Here is a 21,880-nt window from a genome sequence, read left to right as displayed (position 1 = left end):
GGCCAACACGGTAAAACCCCATCTCTACTAAAAATACAAAAATTAGCTGGGTGTGGTGGCCCGTGCCTGTAATCCCAGATACCCAGGAGGCTGGGGCACAAGAATCGCTTGAACCCCGGAGGCGGAGGTTGCAGTGAGCCAAGATTGCACCACTGCACTCCAGCCTAGGCAACACAGTGAGACTCTGTCTCTAAAAAACAAACATAAAACAAAATAAAAACAAACAGTAATAGCACAGGAAGCAGAGCTGGAGGCAGAACTAGAGGGAGGGCAGGGCAGGCATGCTTATGACTTTGACTTTGAGGGCAACGATTCCCCCACCACAGGATTATATTAATAAAAGGAGATGCATGGGGAGGGGGCAGGCAGAAGCAAAGTGAAACTGGTCAGATTTGTGTTTCAGAAAGACGACCCTCGGGTGGTCACATGGAAGGTAACCAGGAGGTGAACTCAAGATGGGAGGCTTCAGACCAGTGAAGCTGCTGGAAAATTCTAGGCAAGAGAAGCAGTGGAGTGGCAGCGGGGCTGAAGAGAACTGAGTTTGACATCAATTAATTATAATTCTCCTTTCCCTTGTGGTTCTCAAAACCGACAGATCAGGCCGGGCACGGTGGTTCACACCTGTAATCCCAGCACTTTGGGAGGCCAAGGTGGGAGGATCGCTTCAGCCCAGGAGTTCAAGACAAGCCTAGGCAACACAGTGAAACCCCATCTCATTTAAAAACAAACAAACAAACAAACAAACAAACTGCTGACTGTCCCCCACCATCCCAGAGAAGAGTATCACCTTTAGTTCAGACCTACCCGGAGCCGGGCTAGCTTAACCAGGCTCGTCTCCTCAGACACCCCCAACAGGAGAGAGTATCTTTAAATGCCTGGCCATGAGTTCTCCCAGCAAAGATGGCTTTGTGACCCTCTATTTCTCCTGAAGATGAAAAGTCTTTCTCCAGGTCACTGGCCAGGTTTTGGATCGTCCTCAGGGGACCCAGGCTGGCTCAGAGTCCACAAGCTGGACACATCAGGTGGGGGACAGTGGTATCCTGCAACTCCCCGACCTGTCCACAACGAAACCTGATTCTACTGGAAGGCCCTGGACCAGGAATGGGAAGACAGAGAAATGTCTGTCTTCCTGAGAAGAGATGAGAAGGGTAGAAAAAGGGGCAGCAGCATCATCGTTCCTGTTGGGGTGGGGATGGGCTCACTGTCTGTCCAGACCTCTCCTGCTCATTATCATCTGAAAGGGGAAAGAAGGGGGCCTGTGAGCTGGCTTCATCCCTTTAACCACTTCCTCCCCTGGGAGACCACTCACACAGTGCACGAGGGGCTAGAGAGGGGGCTGACCCAGAGGCTCTGCAGAACCGCCCAGGCAATGCGGAGCTGCCCCGCCACCTGCTGGCCGCTCCTGGTGGCAGGGGACAGGCATTTTTCCAGGATTCTTCAGGGCAGGACTGAGACTCTAAGGCAGCCAGCATCAATTTGGAGAAAGCCAGGAAGGTATTGAGATTCAGAGAGGTTAACAAGTTCATGAAAAATCTAGGATGGAGTTCTGTAGGGGAAGCTGGTATGTTGGCAGTAGGAAGTCTCTGTCACAAACGTCTAATAATTGCAGAGCCAGCTGCCAGGTGAGTTAATGAATCTTAGTTTCTTCTCCCCTTTTTCACCCACTGAGGGGCAAGAACACCATAAACCTAAGATTGTCAAGTCCTAATTAAAGTGTGGGCATAGGACGTATGATTGAAATACATTGGGAAAAATTCCTCTGACCAAAGCTGTGTCCCCCGCCATGCACATAGCCTAAAATTCACTCACTGGTCCTTCCTATGGATTAAACAGACTGAACAGCAAAATCAAAATTTAAATGTTATGGCGGAGGCCATTCATTGCATTTCAACCTCATTCACTATTTCCCTACCCTACTATACACCACATGGACACTGGAGGGACAGAGATTAATAAGACCCAACTTTATCACCTAGGACTCACGGGAAGAGTAACCAACAGACGAACGGGTTAAATAAATAGTACAATGGGATAAATCCTAATCCTGACTGCCCAGCATATTTGGCATGAAGAAATTAAACAGGCATGCCTACAAGGGGCTACTGTTAAGATGATTAATGTTGCACAGGAAGGATCATGATAGTCTGCAATAATAATACACACTTATGCAGTACTTACTGTCTACCAGGCACATCCTATGCACTGTTACACTAACTCAGATCTTAACTCCACTTACATATATTAACTCTACGACATAGGTACTATCATTATTCCCATTTAGGTGCAGTAACTTACAAAGGTTATATAGTTACTTCTGAGTAGAGATGGAATTTGAACCCAGATAGCCTAGCTCTGATGTCTGTATTCTTAACCACTGCACCGTACTGCCATTTATTAAGATCAACCTCCACGCAAAGATGTAACTTCCCTGACAAACAGCTGAGCCAGGGATAACACAGCCAGCAAAGAACACTCAAAATCAAAGTCAAATGTTGGGTTCAAGAGAGATAGAAAACTTCAAGGGCCATGTAGGCATTCTGACTACCAAGCAGATAGGCATTGTTCAGGGCAGAGGGCCTAAAAGCAACACCCCGGCAGATATCAACCCCTAAGCTCAGAGCCTAATAGTGATGCTTTACATAAACACATAAGCAGAGACAAACAAAGTTTCATGATAAATGCCCTTAAGCAAGCAGCAACACCTAAGATGATTCACATGGGATTGGAACACAGGTGATTCACACGACCACTCCAGTTAAGAAGAAGCAATTTCTGAGCAGGAAAGTGGAGACTGACGTCTGAATCTGCTGAACATACTTTAATGTTGACTTTATATAGAGTATGCATTAAAAACTATAAAGAGCACCAGGTGCAGTGGCTCACGCATGTAATCCCAGCACTTTGGGAGGCCGAGGTGGGCGGATCACGAGGTCAGGAGATCAAGACCCTCCTGGCTAACATGGTGAAACCTCGTCTCTACTAAAAATACAAAAAAATTACCCGGGCGTGGCGGTGGCTGCCTGTAGTCCCAGCTAGTCGGGAGGCTGAGGCAGGAGAATCACTTGAACCCGGGAGGTGGAGGTTGCAGTAAGCTGAGATCGTGAAACTGCACTCCAGCCTGGACAACAGAGCGAGACTCCATCTCAAAAAAAACCCAAAAACACAAAACTATAAATAGCGAGGCATAGGTTTAATCATTCCCAACCTGTTAATGTCTCAAGGAGTGAATGTGCGTATATACATACACATTGGACTAACAGAGCATCTGGCACATTTAATGAATGGGATACATTCATTTATTCAGTTAATACATGCTACTTGGTACCTACTGATACAGTTTGACTGTGTACCCACCCAAATCTCATCTTAAATTGTAGTTCCCATAATCTCCATGTGTTGCAGGAGGGACTCAGTGGGAGGTAACTGAATCATGGCGGCAGTTACCCCCAAGCTGCTGCTCTTGTGACAATGAGTTCCCACAAGAGCTGATGGTTTTATAAGGGGCTTTCCCCTTCACTTGGCGCTCATTCATTCTCTCTCCTGCTGCCCTGTGAAGAGGTGGCTTCTACCATGATCGTAAGTTTCCTGAGGCCTCCCCAGCCATGTGGAACTGTGAGTCAATTAAACCTGTTTTCCTTTATAAATTACCCACTCTCAGGTAGTTATTTATAGCAGTGTGAGAATGGACTAATAAAGCAAATTGGTACCCCAGAGAGTGGGATGCTTCTGTAAAGATACCCAAAAATGTGTAACTGACTTTGGAACTGGATGACAGGTAGAGGCTGGAACAGTTTGGAGGGCTCAGAAGAAGACAGGAAAATATGGGAAAGTTTGGAACTTTCTAGAGGCTTGAAGGGCTCAGAAGACAGGCAGACATGGGAAAGTTTGAAACTTCCTAGAGACTTGTTGAATGGTTTTGACCAAAATTCTGATAGTGATATGGATAATGAAGTCCAGGTTGAGGTGGTCTCAGATGGAGATGAAAAACTTGTTGGGAACTGGAGTAAAGGTAGCTCTTGCTATGCAAAGAGACTGGCAGCATTTTGCCCCTGCCCTAGAGATCTGTGGAACTTTGAACTTGAGAGAGATGATTTAGGGTATCTGGCAGAAGAAATTTCTAAGCAGCAAAACATTCAAGAGGAAGCAGAGCATAAAGTTTGAAAAACCTGCAGCCTGACAATGTGATAGAAAAGAAAAATCCATTTGCTGGGAAGAAATTCAAGCCCACTGCAGAAATTTGCAGAAGTAACAAGGAGCCAAATGTTTCTCACCAAGACAATGGGGAAAATGTCTCTAGGGCGTGTCAGAGACCTTGCAGGCAGCCCCTCCAATCACATGCCAGAAGGTCTAGGAGGGAAGAATGGTTTCATGAGCTGGGTCCAGGGCCCCCGCTCCTGTGTGCAGTCTCAAGACTTGGTGCCTATGTCCCAGCCACTTCAGCTTGGCTAAAAGAGGTCAAGGTACAGCTGAGGCTGTTGCTTCAGAGGGTACAAGCCCCAAGCCTTGGCAGCTTCCACGTGGTGCTGGCCCTGCAGATGCATAGAAATCAAGTACTCAGGTTTGGGAACCTCTGCCTAGATTTCAGAGGATATATGGAAACACTTGAGTGTCCAGCCAGAAGTTTGCTGCAGCGGTGGGGCCCTCATTGAGAACCTCTGGTAGGGCAGTGGGGAAGGGAAATGTGGGGTTGGAGCCCTCACACAGAGTCCCTACTAGGGCACTGCCTAGTGGAGCTGTGAGAAGAGGGCCACTGTACTCCAGACCCCAGAATCGTAGATCCACTGACAGCTCACACTGTGAGCCTGGAAAAGACACGCAATGCCAGCCTGTGAAAGCAGCTGGGAGTGGGAGCTGTACCCTGCAAAGCTATAGGGATGGAACTATCCAAGGTCGAGGGAGCCCACCTCTTGTGTCAGTATTACGTGGATGTGAGACATGGAGTCAATGGAGATTATTTCAGAGCTTTAGGATTTAATTACTGCCTCACTAGATTTCAGATTTGCATGGGGCCTGTAGCCCCTTTGATTTGGCCAATTTCTCCCATTTGGAATGCGTTTATTTACCCAATGCCTATACCTCCACTGGATCTAGGAAGTAACTAACTTGCTTTTGATTTTACAGGCTTCTAAGAGGAAGGGATTTGCCTTGTCTCAGGTGAGATTTTGGACTTGGACTTTTGGGTTAATGCTGGAATAAGACTTTGGGGAACTGTTAGGAAGGCATGATTGCGTTTTGAAATGTGAGATTTGGGAGTGGCCGGGGTGGAATGATATGGTTTGGCTGTGTACCCACCCAAATTTCATCTTGAATTGTAGTTCCCATAATCCCCATGTGTGATGGGAGGGATCCAGAGGGAGGTAATTTGAATCCCGGGAGTGGTTACCCCCATGTTGGTGTTCTCATGGCAGTGAGTGAGTTCTCACAAGAGCTGATCATTTCATAAGGGGCTTCCCCCTTCGCTTGGCACTCATTCATTCTCTCTTCTGCCACCCTGTGAAGAGGTGCCTTCCACTATGATTGTAAGTTTCGTGAGGCCTCCCCAGCCATGTGGAACTGTGAGTCAATTAAACCACTTTCCTTTATTAATTACCCAGTCTCAGGCAGTTCTTTAGGCAGTATGAGAACAGACTAATACACCTACTACGTGGTCACCTTTGGAGACATGCACATGCAACCCTGTTCTCCATCCCAAAGGCCATGCACGTGTCCACTGTCAGACATTTCTGGTTCCCATCCATGTATTCCTCTGCTCTGGATGCAATGCTTCCATCTCCATGTTTGGGCTTACCCCCTGATCTGCAATTTCTTTTTTTTGAGACAGAGTCTCGCTGTCTCCCGGGCTGGAGTGCAGTGGCGCAATCTCGGCTCACTGCAAGCTCTGCCTCCTGGGTTCACACCATTCTCCTGCCTCAGCCTCCCCAGTAGCTGGGACTACAAGCGCCCACCACCATGCCTGGCTAATTTTTTGTATTTTTAGTAGAGACGGGGTTTCACCATGTTAGCCAGGATGGTCTCGATCTCCTGACCTCATGATCCGCCCGCCTCGGCCTCCTAAAATGCTGGGATTACAGGCGTGAGCCACCGCACCCGGCCTGAACTGCAATTTCTATGTCTCCAGCTAGACTGATAACATTTATCACCTCTGAGTACCTAACAGCTGGGATAGAGACTTACTCTCCAAATGCAGCTCCACATAAGCAGAAGCCTGTTCCCCACTATACCCATGCATCTCAGCTATGCCTGGCACCGAATCAGTGCTCAGTAAACTACCTGGTGAATCACTGCTACAGTGATCTTGACACAGGTGTCAGGTCTCTGCCACTGGGGAACTTACCAGCTAGGGGGCACTGCCTGAGAAGAGGCTGGCAGTGGTCACTTCTGCCCACCTTTGGTGTTCAGAAGACAGGCTCTGGAGCCAGACTGCCAGTATCTGGAAGAGCTGAGATGTACACTCAGGCACTCTGATCCCAAGGGTCTGGGATAAGGACTGTGGACTTGTATTGCTTTCTTTTATCCTCATAATAAGCTCATTTTATGGAAGGAGGGTAGCTGAGGCTGACAGGTTAATCTGGCAAGTACCACCAGATGTATTTCAGATTTTAAAAGTTTTCCATTTTTAGGAAGGTAATATGGTGAATATACCATATTTTATACAACACTTCTAGCAGGCTCTGAACTATGCTCCATATCAAACACATTCAGATGCTTGCAGCAAATCATATGAACAAACACACTTAGTATAATTACAGCCTCACTTTCCTGCAGATTAGGCTTTGCTACCAAAAGAATTGCAAAATATTTTCTAGTTTCCAGAGTGTGTTGGATTTGGGATTTGCAGGCGAGAGACTGTGGACCCGTAAATATAAAGCTGTTAGAAGAGAAAGTGGCACTGAGTAGGTGCTGTGGGCCTAGCATGCAGCAGCCACTTGGTACATGTTAGTTTCCTTCTCTCCAGCCAGGCTCTGATAGCACCTGAGCCTCTCATAGCACTCCCCTTCTATTTCCCCAAGAGATGAGATAATCCCCACTCCTCTCTTGCCCCAGAAGGCAGTAGAACTTGCAAATTCCTGCTTACCAGTCTGTATGGGCATCATCGATCACCAACAGGATCCTGGGTCTTTGAACAATGGGCGTGGAGGGACCTGGAGGCTCCATCAGTCCTGAGGTGGCCTGAGGGGCCTGCTTCATGGCACTGGAGAGGGAGCTAAAAAGGCTGGATCCTGGAGAGGAGAAGGAGGCAGCCAGGGGCTGGGGGTGCCTCCTCTCCATGGCCGGGGAAGCAGGTGAGCTGGTGGAGCTATCTGGGCGCTGCAGGTCCGTCATATAGCCATTAGGCAGGTTGGTCACGAAGCTGCTGTCAGAGAGACGTCGCCGGAGGAAATTCATGGCTGTGGATGGATGGAGATGACTGGCTCCTACCCGGACGTGTGTAGGTGAGGCCCAGAGGACAGGCTGCTGCCAGGTACAGGGAGTGGTAGGACTTCCGCCAGAAGAGCCAGGGGGATTTTGCACAACCAGCAGTCAGCTTTAGCTGCCTTTGTTTACCTGCTGGAAATAAGCCAACAAATACATAAGTGGAAACGACCTCCACCCCCTTAAAAGCAAACAGATACAGCACTTTCCTGCCCCACTGCAGGTGGCAGTGTAAATTATGACATCCTTCTGGAAAGGAATTTGGCTACATGTATTAGGAGGATAGCTTTTTAGCCTACAGTTTCCATTTTCTGGAATTACATTGCAAAGAAAGATTCTAAGTTACAGAAAAAGCTTCATGCACAAATATGTTAATCACAGGTTATTTACACTAGCAAAATACTGGGAAGTATCTCAACATTCAACCACAGTTTAACGAATAAGTCAACTACAGTACAGTTACTCAATGAACCTTTTGTGGCTATTTTTAAAGGTGTCTTGAAGGAGGGATTTTGGTAACAGAAACAATTTCATGTTTTAATGACAAATTTAAAAGATAATGATTCAAAATTATAGGAACCAAATGACTACAAAGATGTACAAGTTGAAAGAACAAAACTTTGGAAATAAAAGAAATCAAAGTGTTAACAGTGATTATATTTTGGTAATCCAAGTACATGCCTTTTTTTCTTTTTCTTTCCACTTACTTATATTTTTCAAATTTTTTAGAATGCTTATTATTATGGACTGGCCTGCCCCCCACCTCACCAAACTTATATGTTGAAGATAATGCTGAATATGATGCTTTGGAATTGAGCCCTTTGGGAGGTAATTATGGTTAGTGGGGTCATTAGGGTGTGCCCCACGCAATGGAAGCACAGCCCTTATAAGAAAGGATGCCAGAGAGCTTGCTTTCCCTGCACTATGTGAAAGCGAAGGTAAAAGGCAGCCATCTGCAAACTAGGAGAGGGCCCTCACCAGAACCAGGCAGAGCTGACACCCTGACCTTGGACTTCCCAGCCTCCAGAACTGTGAGAAATAAGTATCTGTTGTTTAACCCACCCAGCCTATGGTATTTTGTTATGTCAGCAGAAGCAGATAATATACACATCCATTGCTTTTCTAAACAGAATAACATAAGTGAAAAACAACCCACACTGTTCATTTGAGATCAAAACATCCCACTGAGAACAATGAGTATTTAAACCATTAGACTTTATATTTTTTGTTAAGATTATTATATACATTTTTTTTTTTGAAACAGGGTCTCACTTTGTCACCCATGCTGGAGTGCAGCGGCATGATCTTGGTTCACTGCAACCTCTACCTCCCAGATTCGAGAGATTCTCCTGCCTCAGCCTCCCAAGTAGCTGGGATTACACGCACCTACCACCACACCCAGCTAATTATTGTATTTTTAGTAGAGATGAGGTTTCATCATGTTGGCCAGGCTGGTCTCAAACTCCTGGCCTCAAGTAATCTGCCTGCTTTGGCCTCCCAAAGTGCTGGGATCACAGGCGTGAGTCACTGTGCCCAGCCAGTATTTTTATTGTAGTAAAATTTACTTAAGATTGAAATGCACAGTTCTTAGGTATATACTTCTTTGAGTTTTGATAAATATATATACTGGTATAATGTTTATTATATTTCTATTACCTCAGAAAGTTCTTTTGTGCCCCTTGTAGTCCATCCATACCCCCAATAGGCAAACTCTTCTGATGCATGTCACCATTTATTAATTTTATCTGTTCTTGAGCTTCATATAAATGTAATCAAATATATTATGCTTTTGTTAATAACTGCTTCCCTCAATGGTTCTTAGATGCAATATGTTGTATAGCAGTCATTCTATTTTTAAAATCGCTGAATATCATTCTAATGGATGGATAAACCACAAATTGCTACTCTGTTCTCCTGTTGATGAAAATTTGAGGTCAGGCATGGTGGCTCACACCTGGAATCCCAGAACTTTGGGAAGCTTCAGCAGATCACCTGAAGCCAGGAGTTTGAGACCAGCCTGGCCAACATGGCAAAACCCCCTCTCTACTAAAAATAAAAATAATTAAAAAAAAAAAAAAAAAAAGGCTGGGTGTGGTGGTGTGCACCTGTACGCCCAGCTACTTGGGAGGCTGAGGCATGAGAATCGCTCGTACCCAGGAGGTGGAGGTTGCAGTGAGCCAAAATTACGCCACTGCACTCCAGCCTGGGTGACAGAGTGAGACTTTGTCTCAAAAAAAAAAAAAAAAAAAAAAAAAGAGAGAGAGAGAAAAGAAAAAGAAAAGAAAAAGAAAATTTGAAATGTTTCCAGTTTTCAGGAATTATGAATAAATTGCTGCAAGAAATTTTTATTTAAGTCTTTTTGTGGAGATAGATAGATGATGAATGGATGGATGGATAGACAGATTGAGAAGTAGATCTTTTCTTTGAGGAAATACCCAGGAGTTAATTTGTTGGGTCACGGGGTAAGTGTATGTCTAACTTAATAAGAAACTGTCAAAAAGTTTCCCATAGTGGCTGTTTGATTTTGCACACTCCATTTGAGAATTCCCGTTCCTCCACATCCTTTCTCACATTTGGTTGTTGTCTTTTTCATCTTACCCGTTCTAGTGGGTGTAGCACAGTACCTTATTGTGTTTTAAATTTATTTTGTCTGATATTTAATGAGACTGAACAAGTTTCACAGGTTTACTGGCCAGTGACATATCTTCTTTTGTGGAGTATCTATTCAAATCTTTGGCCCACTTCTAAAAGGCAAGTTGTTTATCTTTTTATTTTTGATTTGTAGGAGTTCTTTATATATTCTAGATACAAGTCCTTTGCCAGACACGTACATTCTAAACATCTTCTACCATTCTGTGGCTTGCTACTTCATTTCCTTCATGAGCAGAAGTATGGCAGAATAAAACAACTCTTAAAAAAGTGAATTATTTGAGATAAAAGCATCCCAATAAGAAAAAAAATCATACCATAGGATGAGATCACACTGGTATTGGGAATACTTTACATATTCTTTCATATATATGTATCTAAACACACACATATATATATGTATGTAATATAAATATATATACATATATAGTCTATTATACATATCTGCAGATGTTTTGATAAACAGAAACTTTTATTTTTATTATTTTTATTTTTATTTTTTTGTTTCAGACGGAGTTTTGCTCTTGTTGCCCAGGCTGGAGTGCAATGGCACGATCTCAGCTCACCACAAACTCTGTCTCCTGGGTTCAAGCGATTCTCCTGCCTCAGCCTCCCGAGTAGCTGGCATTACAGGCATGCACCACCAGACCTGGCTACTTTTGTATTTTTAGTAGAGATGGGGTTTCTCCATGTTGGTCAGACTGGTTGCGAACTCCCAACCTCAGTTGATCCGCCCACCTCGGCCTCCCAAAGTGCTGGGATTACAGGCATGAGTCACTGTGCCCGGTCAGAAACTTTTATTTTTATGAAACCGAATTTATCAAATTTTTCATTTATGGTGTTCCTGTATCTGTTCTTAAAAATCTCTGCCAGGCCGGGTGTGGGGGCTCACACCTGTAATCCCAGCACTTTGGGAGGCTGAAGTGGATGGATCACCTGAGGTCGGGTGTTTAAGACCAGACTGACCAACATGGCGAAACCCATCTCTACTAAAAATACAAAATTAGCCAGGCATGGTGGCGCATGCCTGTAATCCCAGCTACTTGGGAGGCTGAGACAGGAGAATCACTTGAACCCAGGAGGTGCAGGTTGCAGTGAGCCAGGGTCGCGCCATTGCACTCCAGCCTGGACATGAGCGAAACTCCATCTCAAAAAACGATAGAAAAAAAAATCTGCCTACCCCAAGATCACAGTCATACCATTCTGTAACGTCTTATAGAAGCTTTATAGTTCTACCTTTTCTATTGAGGTCGGGGATCCATCTAAACTTCATTTTTGAGTGATATGAAGTAGAGTATGAAGTTCCTTTTCACCCCCGTTCATTTATCCAGGTTGCCAGCACCATTTATGAAAGTATTTTTCTCCCATTGAATTGCTTTGGTGGCCTTGTTGGCACCAATTGGCTGTACATGTGTGGGTCTACTTCTGGACTGTTTAATACACTCCATTGATCTATTCTTATATTTATTGATTGCTATGGCTTTCCAGAAAGTTTTAAAATCAGGTAAAGTGAGTCCTCCCACCTAAATTTTCTGTCTTAAGATTGTCTTAAGTATCTTAGGTCTTATTTTCATATGCATTTTAAAATCAACTTTTATGAAAAAGTCTGTTGGAATATTGTTCAAGATTGCACAGACTGAGCAGAATTGTCACTGAACAATATTGGTTTTTCTGCTTTATGAACACAGTGGACCACTATATTCAGAAAGTTTTTCGTGATTTTCAATATAGAGATCTTGCATACACTTTGCTAAATTTATTCCTATTTTGTTTGGGGGTTTTTTGCATGTTTTTAAAATGACACTGTTTTCTAAGTTTCACTTTCCATTTGTTTGCTGCCAGTATAATATTATTTTCAATATATCGACATGCTAAATTCAAGTGTTGTTGCTACTAGTTGTTTATAGATTCCTTAATACTTTCTACGTAAATAATCACGTAATCTACAAAGCGAGATATCTTTACTTCTTTCTTTCCAATCTAAATGACTTTTACTAATTTCCCTTATCTGATTGTCCTAGCTAGGGCCTCCAATATTGAACAGAAATCACGAAAACACACACCTTACTTTGTTCCTAATCTTGGGGGAAAAACGCTCAGTATCTCACCATTAATGTGGTGTTAACTGTAGGTTTTTTGGTAAATTACTAGATTCAGGCAGTTCCCTTTATTATTATTTGGATGAGAGTTCTTATCATGAATGGGAGTTGAATTTGCCAAGTGATTTACTAAATGTATTGAGAGGATTATGTGTTTTTGCAACCATTTATTTGCTTAACAATGTGGTAAATTACATTGATTGATTTTTAAATGTTAAACCAAACTTGCATTCCTGGGATAAATCCCACTTGATGATAGTGTATTACCCTTTTTATATACTGGTGGATTCAATCTGTTAACATTTTGCTATTTTTTTGTCTATGTTCATGACAAAAACATTGGTCTGTAGTTTTATTTTTTGGCAATGTCTTTGCTAGGTTTTGGTATCAGTGTAATGTTAACCTCACAAAATAGATTGGGAAATAGTCCCTCCTTTTCTATTTTCTGAAAGAGTCTGTGTAATATTGTGGGGTTTTTTCTTAAATTATTGGCAGAATTCAACAGTGAAACCATCTGGGGTTGGTTTTTCTTTGTGGGAAAGTTTTTAATGATGAATTGAATCTCCTTTATAAAGCTATTCATCTTTTGTTTTTCTTTTTATCTCAATTTTGACAATATGGGATTTCGAGCATTTTGTCCATTTCATCTTGGTTGTGATACTTACTGGCAATAAAGTTGTTCATAATATATCCTTTCTGTAGGATCTTATGATTCCTCCTGATATTCCTGATATTGGTAATTTGCTTTTTCTCTCTTTTTGACTGATCCATGTTGCTAAGAATTTATAAATTGTATTACTCTTTCAGGGCACCAACTTGCAGCCTTTTCAACTTCTCCATTGTTTGTTTTCCATTTCACTTATTTCTGTTTTTTATTACTTACTTTCTTCTCCTTACTTTTGGTTTAAGTTTAATTCGCTGTTCTGTTTTCTAGAGTCTTGAGCTGGGAACACAGATCATTAATTTTAAACCCTTTTTTCCACCAATAAAAGTATTTAAAGCAATGTGCTTCCTTCCCAGAAATTCTCACATGTTGAATTTTCATTATCATTCATTTCACATTATTCTGTATATCCCTTATAATTTTCTGACCCATGTATTACTAAAACATGCATTTAATTTTCAGATTTCAGTGCTTTTTAATTATTGTCATGTTAATGCTTTTAATATAAATCATTTGTGATTCATGAACATAGTCTATAAGGTTTTAAATCTTTGCCATTCATTAAGATTAATTTTGCCGGGTCCGGTGGCTCACGCCTGTAATCCTAGCACTTTGGGAGGCTGAGAGGGCGGATCACGAAGTCAGGAGATCAAGACCACCCTGGCTAACACAGTGAAGCCCCGTGTCTACTAAAAATACAAAAATATTAGCCAGGCATGGTGGCGGGTGCCTGTAGTCCCAGTTACTGGGGAGGCTGAGGCAGGAGAATGGTGTGAACCTGAGAAGCAGAGCTTGCAGTGAGCCAACAGTGCGCCACTGCACTCCAGGATAGGGGACAGAGCGAGACTCCGTCTCAAAAAAAAAAAAAAAAAAAAAGATTAATTGTATGGTTCAATATAGTCTATCTTGATGAATGTTCCAGATGCACTTGGAAAGAACACGTATTTTGCGGTTGTTGGGTGTAATGCTCTGCAAATATTACTTAGATTGTTTTCAAGTCCAACTCCCCAGGTAGCTGACAGTCCCTTGGTCACTTGCAAGCAGGAAGTTTATTAGGCAGTGCTTCCATCCATGCTCAACAACTGTGGGCAGGAATGAAAAGCAGATGTGGGCTGAGAGACAGATAGACCCACCAAAGGTTCAACAGAAGCGTCAGTTGATCCTAGTGGGCACATGGACCTGGGGCATCTCTTTCGATGTCCTCATTTTCCAGCCACTCTGTAAGCTTATACTCTGACCACTGATTTGTCAAACCAGCAAAGCTGCAGTTCTCCACTTTAGTTCCAGCTGCTCCATGCCAAGTGGCCTGGGAAGAGCCACCTAAATGTATATTTCACTAAGTGGGTGTGGTTTCCTTCCCTCAAGGGTCAAATCCTGTCCACATCCTATTTTTTTGTTTTTCTCCAGCAACCTCAAATCGTTTGAAATATTTTGTCCAAAGTTCATCATTATCATCTGTGAGAGGTTTAGTCCAACACAGGCTACGGAATCATTACTGGAACTGAGCCTCTTACATTTTTCAAATACCAGACAGAAAAGTTAACAAAATGTTAGGGTTGACAGGATCTTCAGCGTTTATTTAACAATTCTTTCTTCAGGAACTCTGGTCAACCTTTCATTGGTAGGAATTCCCTGATTTTGAAAACAATCACCTCTTGTAATCTTTTAACCTACTCCAATGTTAGTCAAAGGCTTCTCGGGTAACTGCTGCCCACTAGGGGCCCCAGTAGAACTTATAGGCTGGCAAAGGAAGGCCAATCGTGAACATGCAAACAAACATTTATGGTTTGGGGTAAGTGCACATAAGGAATACACAGAGTGTGGTCATCAAAATTCACCTGGGGCAGGACTTCTGCAGAGAGGATGGTTAGGGAAGACCTCTCTGAGAAGGTTACTTTTAAAAATTTCACTTTAAATTGACAAGCAATAATTATATATATTTCTGTAATGTTTTGCTATGTTTACATTGTGGAATGATTAAGTCAAGCTAATCAACAAATCTATCATCTCACATACTTATCATTTTCTGTGGAAAAAAACATTTAAAATCTACTCTTTTAGCAATTTTGAAATATACAATGCATTATTTACAATGCATTATTTACAACGCATTATTCTGTGCAAAAGATCACAAGAGCTCATCTCTCATAACTGAAACTTTGTACTCTCTGACCGACATGTCCCCTTTCCCTATTCAGCCCCCTCTCCAGCCTTAGGCAACCACTATTCTACTCTCAACTTCTATGAGTTTAATGGTTTTAGATGCCACTTACAAGTGAGATCATGTGGTATTTGTCTTTTTGTCCCTGGCTTATCTCACGCAGCATAATGTTCTTCAAGTTCACCCATGTTGTAGCAAGTAACAGAATTTTCCCCTCCTTTTTTTGTGTGTTTGAGATAGGGTATCACTCTGTTGCCCAGGCTGCAGTGCAGTGGTGCGATCATAGCTCACTGCAACCTCAACCTCCCATGATTAAATGACCCTCCCACCTCAGCCTCCAGGGTAGCTGCGACTACAGATGTGTACTAAGATAACCAGCTAGTTTAAAAAAAAAAAAAAAAAAGAATTTCGGGGGGGGGGGTGCTATGTTGCCTAGGCTGGTCTCGAGCTCCTGGCCTCAAGCAATTCTCCTGCTTTGAACCCCAAAGTGCAGGGATTACAGGCATAAGCCACTGGGCCCTAGCTTCCCCCTCCTTTTAAGGCTGAATAGTATTCCATGGCATGTATATATACCACATTTAATTTATCCATTCATCTGATGATGGGCACCTAGTCTGGTTCCAAATCTTTGCTACTGGGTATAATGCTGCAATGAATATGGAAGTGCAGATATCTCTGATATATTGATTTCAATTTATTTGAATACATACCTGGAAGTGGGATGGCTGGATCACATGGTAGTTCTATTTTTAGTTTTCTGAGGACCTTCCATACCATTTTCCCTAATGGCCATATTAATTTACATTCCCGCCAGACGTGGTGGCTCACGCCTGTAATCCCAGCACTTTTTTTACGGGGTGGCTCACGCCTGTAATCCCAGCACTTTAGGAGGCCGAGGTGGGCGGATCACCTGAGGGCCGGAGTTCCAGAGCAGCCTGACCAACATGGAGAAACTCCGTCTCTACTAAAAATATAAAATTAGCCAGGCGTGGTGGCACGTGCCTGTAGTCCCAGCGACTCGGGAGGCTGAGGCAGGAGAATAGCTTGAACCCAGGAGGCGGAGGTTGTAGTGAGCTGAGACCGCACCACTGCACTCCAGCCTGGGTAAGAAGAGCGTAACTCCGTCTCAAAAACGCCAGCTTCGCAGTCCACGGACAGAGTCATAGAAACGGTCGAGGCTTTTACGGCTCCGGGCTCCGGCGTGCCGGAAAGTGCGTGAGTGCCGCCGCCGCGGAGTTTTGTTCCGTTTCCGGGATCCTGGGGTCTGGAGGCAAAGTACGTTATGCATAACGGTGGAAAATTTACATGATAAATGAAAATGGCCAACTCTTTCAGAGGAGAAGTATTAAATCTTTATAAAAATCTGCTGTATCTTGATGAAACCCTGTCTCCACTAAAAATACAAAAAAAATTAGCCGGGCCTGCTGGTGGGCGCCTGTACTCCGAGCTACTCGGAAGGCTGAGGCAGGAGAGTGGCGTGAACCCGGGAGGCGGAGGTTGCAGTGAGCTGAGATGGCGCCGCTGCACTCCAGCCTGGGCGCAGAGCAAGACGCTCTCTCAAAAAAAAAAAAAAAAAAAAAAAAAGGCCAGGCGCGGTAGCTCAAGCCTGTAATCCCAGCACTTTGGGAGGCCGAGACGGGCGGATCACGAGGTCAGGAGATCGAGACCATCCTGGCTAAAACGGTGAAACCCCGTCTCTACTAAAATATACAAAAAACTAGCCGGGCAAGGTGGCGGGCGCCTGGAGTCCCAGCTACTCGGGAGGCTGAGGCAGGAGAATGGCGTAAACCCGGGAGGCGGAGCTTGCAGTGAGCCGAGATCTGGCCACTGCCCTCCAGCCTGGGCGACAGAGTGAGACTCCGTCTCAAAAAAAAAAAAAAAAAAATCTGCTGTATCTTGGACGAGACTATCCAAAAGGACCATGCGATTTTTAAAGGCGTTTGAAGAACATTTTCCTTGAAAACAAAGACATAAGCCGGGCGCGGTGGCTCAAGCCTGTAATCCCAGCACTTTGGGAGGCCGAGACGGGCGGATCACGAGGTCAGGAGATCGAGACCATCCTGGCTAACACCGTGAAACCCCGTCTCTACTAAAAAATACAAAAAACTAGCCGGGCGCGGTGGCGGGCGCCTGCTACTCGGGAGGCTGAGGCAGGAGAATGGCGTAAACCCGGGAGGCGGAGCTTGCAGTGAGCTGAGATCCGGCCACTGCACTCCAGCCCGGGCTACAGAGCGAGACTCCGTCTCAAAAAAAAAAAAAAAGAAAACAAAGACATGAAGAATCCAGAGAAGAGCAAAGAACTTACTGCACAGGGCGAATTGGTAATGAAAGCTAGAAGCCTTAGACTTCATTAGGAAATACAAAGCTATGAAACAACGCTATTATTCAGATACCAACAAAACTAATTGATCATTACTACTTTAATGTAGCTGACAACCAGGGCCAGCTGTTTATGTGTACCAGATATTGTAAAATAATTCTAACTTAAAATGGGAAGATATACATGTTGTGTAAATAAATCCTTGAGCTGCCCTGCTGAACTAAATAGGTTTCAACTTCTGTTCTTACTGAGAGATTTATCAGCAACTTTATGCTCAATTTTTATACAAAGATAGCAATTTAGCTATACTACCGATTATAAATTAATGAGCATCCAATTTTGAATGAAAATATAATACATTTAATCCTATAACTTAATAGGACTTAGCCAATTATTTTTAGCTTATTTCTCCATTTTACTGACAAGAGAATGCCATTTACTAAACATTTAATAGGCAAAATAATTTCTTACATACTTGTTTCTTTGAACTTTTGAAATTAATCCCTTATTTTTTCCCCCAATTTGGTACATTAACAGCACATATTCAAGGTTCACTATAAAACAAGCAGTTCCTGGTAATGATTTAAATGTAGTTATAGAAATAATAATATGTATGGAGTCATTACTGCTGAGCTTGAAATAGCCTGCTGGTGACAGGCATTACACACATATTTCCATTGTTAATGTTGCTGCTGCTACCTTTGGGCCTGAAACCAAGTCTCGTATTGCGTATCAATTAACTTCTTTGATAAAAGGAAGTAAATAATGTTATTCTATTATTTTATCCTAAAGACAAAAAAATTTACATTCCCACCCATGGTGCACAAGTTTTCCCTTTTCTTTACGCTGTCTCCAACACTTGTATCTAACATCTTTCTGATAATAGCCATTCTACCAGGTGTGAGGTGAGTTCTCATTATGGTTTTAATTTGCTTTTCCCTGATGATTAGTAATAATGAGCATTTTTTTATGTATCTGTTAGCCACTTGTATGTCTTCTTTTGAGAAATGTCTATTTGGTTTCCTTGCCCATTTTTTGACTGGGTTATTTGTTTTCTTGTTATAGAGTTGTTTGAATTCCTTATATATTTTGGATATTAGCCCCTTATCAGATGTATGGTTTGCAAATGTTCCTCCCAGTCTCTGGGTTGCATCTTTATTTATTGCTGCTTTGCTGTGCGGAAAGTTTTTAGTTTGATGCAATTCAACTTGTTTATTTTTGCTTTTGTTGCCTGTGCTTTTGGAAACACTTGGACAATGTCCAAGAAATAATTGCCCAGACCAATGTCATGGAACTTTCCCCCTTTGTTTTCTTTTAGTAGTTTTATAGTTTCAGGTATTATATTTAAGTCTTTATCCATTTTGAGTTGATTTTTTTTGTATGATGTGAGATAAGGGTCCAACTTCACTCTGCCTATGGATATTCAATTTTCCCAACATCACTTATGAAGAGACTGTCTTGTCTCCATTGCGTGTTCTTGTCACCTTAGTCACCTTAGTCAAATTTCAATTGAGTTTATTTCAATTGAGTGTGTGAGTTTATTTCTGGGATCTCTTTGCTGTTCTATCAGTCATTGTGTCCTTGTCAGTACCATGTTGTTTTGATTACTATAGCTTTGTAATAGATTTCAAGTGCCTCCAGCTTTCTTCTTTTTTCTCAAGATTGCTTTGACTATTCAGATTCTTTTGTGGTTCTATACAAATTTTAGGATTTTTTTTATTTCCATGAAAAGTAACATTGGAATTTTGATAGGGATTGCATTGAATCTGCAGATCATTTTGGGTAGTACGGACATATAATTCTTCCAATCCATGAACACGGGATACCTTTCCATTTATTTGTGTCACTTACAATTTCTTTCACCAATGTTTTGTAGTTTCCAGTATGAAGATCTTTCACCTCCTTGGTAAAATTTACTCCTAAGCATTTCATTTTTTGGTGCTATTGTGAATGAAATTGATTTCTTAAGTTCCTTAGCAGTTAGTTTGTTGTTAGTGTAAAAAAATGCTACTGATTTTTGCATGTTGATTTCGTCCCCTGCAACTTCACTGAATTCGTTTATTGGTTCTAACAGGTTTTTTTGTAGACTCTTTAGGATTTTCTATATTTAAGATCATGTCATCAGCAAACAGAGACAATTTTACTTCTTTCAGGAGTGATCTTTAGGCTGAAACATAAAGGATGGGGAGAGAGAGGTATATAAGCAAAGGCACTAAGGTAGGAAAAAGCAAGGCACATTTGAAGAACAGAAGGATGGCCAGCTCCATCAGGAAGTTAGAACAAGATTCTTGTAAGAGAATGTTTAGAAAAGCAGAGAGGGGTCAGATCATGAAGGGCCATGTTGAAAACAATTTTGATTTGAAGCCAATTGTGAAAGTAAGCCATTGGAGGGTTAGAGACAAGAGGGATATCTGGTCTACCTGGCCACTGTGTAGAAATAGACCTAGAAGATGTGTCTATGAAAGGAGCCAGACAGGTTAGAAGGCCGTTGTAGTCATTTTGGTCCACAGGTGTGAAAGTGGGGAGCTGGGTTATGTAATTTTCAAGGTCTTTTCCTCTTGAATCATTAGGATAGGACACAGGATATCACTTCAATGCCAAACTTAATCTGATGGCAAGACAAGGTGCGGATGAGAGGGATTCTGGTGAAGGTCTAGGAAAAGATGGGCAGGAAGACAGGCTGGGATAAAACCCAGTAGGCCTGCTGGGTACCCAGCCCCGTGCTGCCCTAGCACTAGCCACTAGAGGGCAGGAGTGACCATACCAGACAGAAAAAAAGACTTTATAAGGCAACTTTGCAAGCTTACTTCTTGGAGGCTGTGACATGAAGGAAAACTTCATTAGGAAAGATTAAAGAAAGTATGAAAGACTTTCCATACTTGGTGGTGAAGCCAGAGCCAGAAGTAAGGTGAAAATCGTAAGGACAGGTTTTGCATCAAAGCAGGAGGAATGAGAGCTGCCCCACAGTGGCAACAGCTACTTTGAGAAGAGATGAGCCACTGATCAGCCTGGACAGGAGAGTGGACATGTCTGCCTGGGTGCCTCATCGACACCCCAAACTTGTTTCCTTGCTCACCCTCAGATGAGTTTATGCAGCTGAGTTCCCCATTTCTGGAACCCTGTGAACCCAAGTCTCACACTTTGCTCCTCCTTAATTAATCCTGCCTTAACCCTGGTGAGTTTCAGCCACTCAGTCTCCAAGTCCTGTCATCTCTGTCTCCACAAACATCTTCAGCATCATCCCCTCCTTTCCATCATTCCTACCATAGACTTGGTTCACATGCTGCTAAAGCTCTCTCTCCCCTTGCCTATTACAACAGCCTCCTAATCAGCTCCCTCCCTCTAAGCTCATTCATTCAGTCAACTTTCCACAGAGCAGAGAGAAGAGAGCTTTCCAAACTACAGCCCTAACCAGAGGAAGCCTCCTCATGACTTTCCACATATCCCTAGGATAAAGGACACACCCTAACCCAGAAAGACCTTAATCATTGCCATCTTCTTCAAAGTTTTCCTTGCTACTTTGGTCATGCAAGATGAAACTCTTCTAATGAGTCATGCTCTTCCAATAGTCCATATCCTTTGTATATACTTTCCCCTCTGCCTGGAATACTGCATCTTGTTTCCTTTTTCCTTCACTGTCTAGATACCTAGAGAGGCCAAGAAACCTGTAGCTGGGAACACAGGTTTCAAAGGCAGACAGACTCTGGTTCCAATCCCAGCTCTGCCACTTACTCATGTAATATCTGTGAGAGTTTGGAGTGGCTTATTCAACCTCTGTGCCTCAGTTTCCTCATCTATAAAACAGGAATAACAAATAATGGCTACTTTACAAATTGATGTGAACACTGAACGAGATGCTGTCCCTGATTCCCCCTGTCCCCGATTCCCCCTGTCCCCCATGTAAACACAACACGGCTCATAAATTCTCCACTCGATGAGGGCTAAAACTACTGTTATTTATTTATTACAACTGATTTTCTTGTTGTTGTTTGTTTTTTGTTTTCCTTTTGTTTTTGAGACTGAGTCTAGGCTGGAGTGCAGTGGCGCAATCTTGGCTCACTGCAACCTCTGGCTCCTGGGCTCAAGGCATCCTACCGCCCACAGCCTCCCAAGTAGCTGGGACTACAGGCACATGCCACCACCCCCAGCTAATGTTTGTATTTTTTGTAGAGGAGGGGTTTCACCATGTTTCCCAGGCTGGTCTTCAACTCCTGAGTTCAAGTGCTTGGATTGTAGGCATGAGCCACCACGCCCAGCCCCACTGCTTATTCTTACCAATCCACATGAAGCTATTGGGAAAATCAGATGAAAGAATGCACAGAAGTGCTTTTGAAATAATGAATGATTATACAAATAATAGTAATGAAACATTGTTTTAAGTAGTGGTATCTTTACAATATCATCAGGATGCACAATTGTTATTCCTGACTTCAGCCATCACAGAGTCATTAATGCTTAGAGACTCTGTGAACACAGAGGCCCCACAGTCACACAGAAGCCCCAAAGCACTTAACCAAACACCTTCAGGTTTAATTCTTCCAGAGGAGAAGTATTCAGTTGAATAGTTAACCATG

The 21,880-nt window shown here is 42.9% G+C and overlaps 1 protein-coding gene and 1 pseudogene across 7 annotated transcripts in view; one reads left to right on the top strand and one right to left on the bottom strand.

The window, feature by feature from the left end:
* The window catches only part of SYN3 (synapsin III), a 548,186-nt gene that overhangs the window by 488,416 nt on the left and 37,890 nt on the right, over positions 1-21,880 (bottom strand). For 5 of the 7 annotated variants that reach the window (XM_074003894.1, XM_005567484.5, XM_005567485.5 and 2 more), the window contains exon 2: positions 7,076-7,548. In XM_074003894.1, the coding sequence (XP_073859995.1) occupies positions 7,076-7,386 (311 nt within the window). In that variant the 5' untranslated portion in view covers positions 7,387-7,548. The remainder of the gene's footprint in view (positions 1-7,075; positions 7,549-21,880) is intronic. The other 2 variants (XM_015457272.4, XM_074003895.1) reach the window with 1 other exon arrangement.
* LOC102143619 (electron transfer flavoprotein regulatory factor 1-like) lies at positions 16,192-17,512 on the top strand (annotated as a pseudogene).

Source organism: Macaca fascicularis, chromosome 10 (assembly GCF_037993035.2).
Source record: "Macaca fascicularis isolate 582-1 chromosome 10, T2T-MFA8v1.1".
NCBI classification, from domain to species: Eukaryota; Metazoa; Chordata; class Mammalia; order Primates; family Cercopithecidae; genus Macaca; species Macaca fascicularis.
The sequence above is the reverse complement of the archived record's forward strand: the minus strand, read 5'-3'. Positions and strand labels throughout refer to the sequence as shown.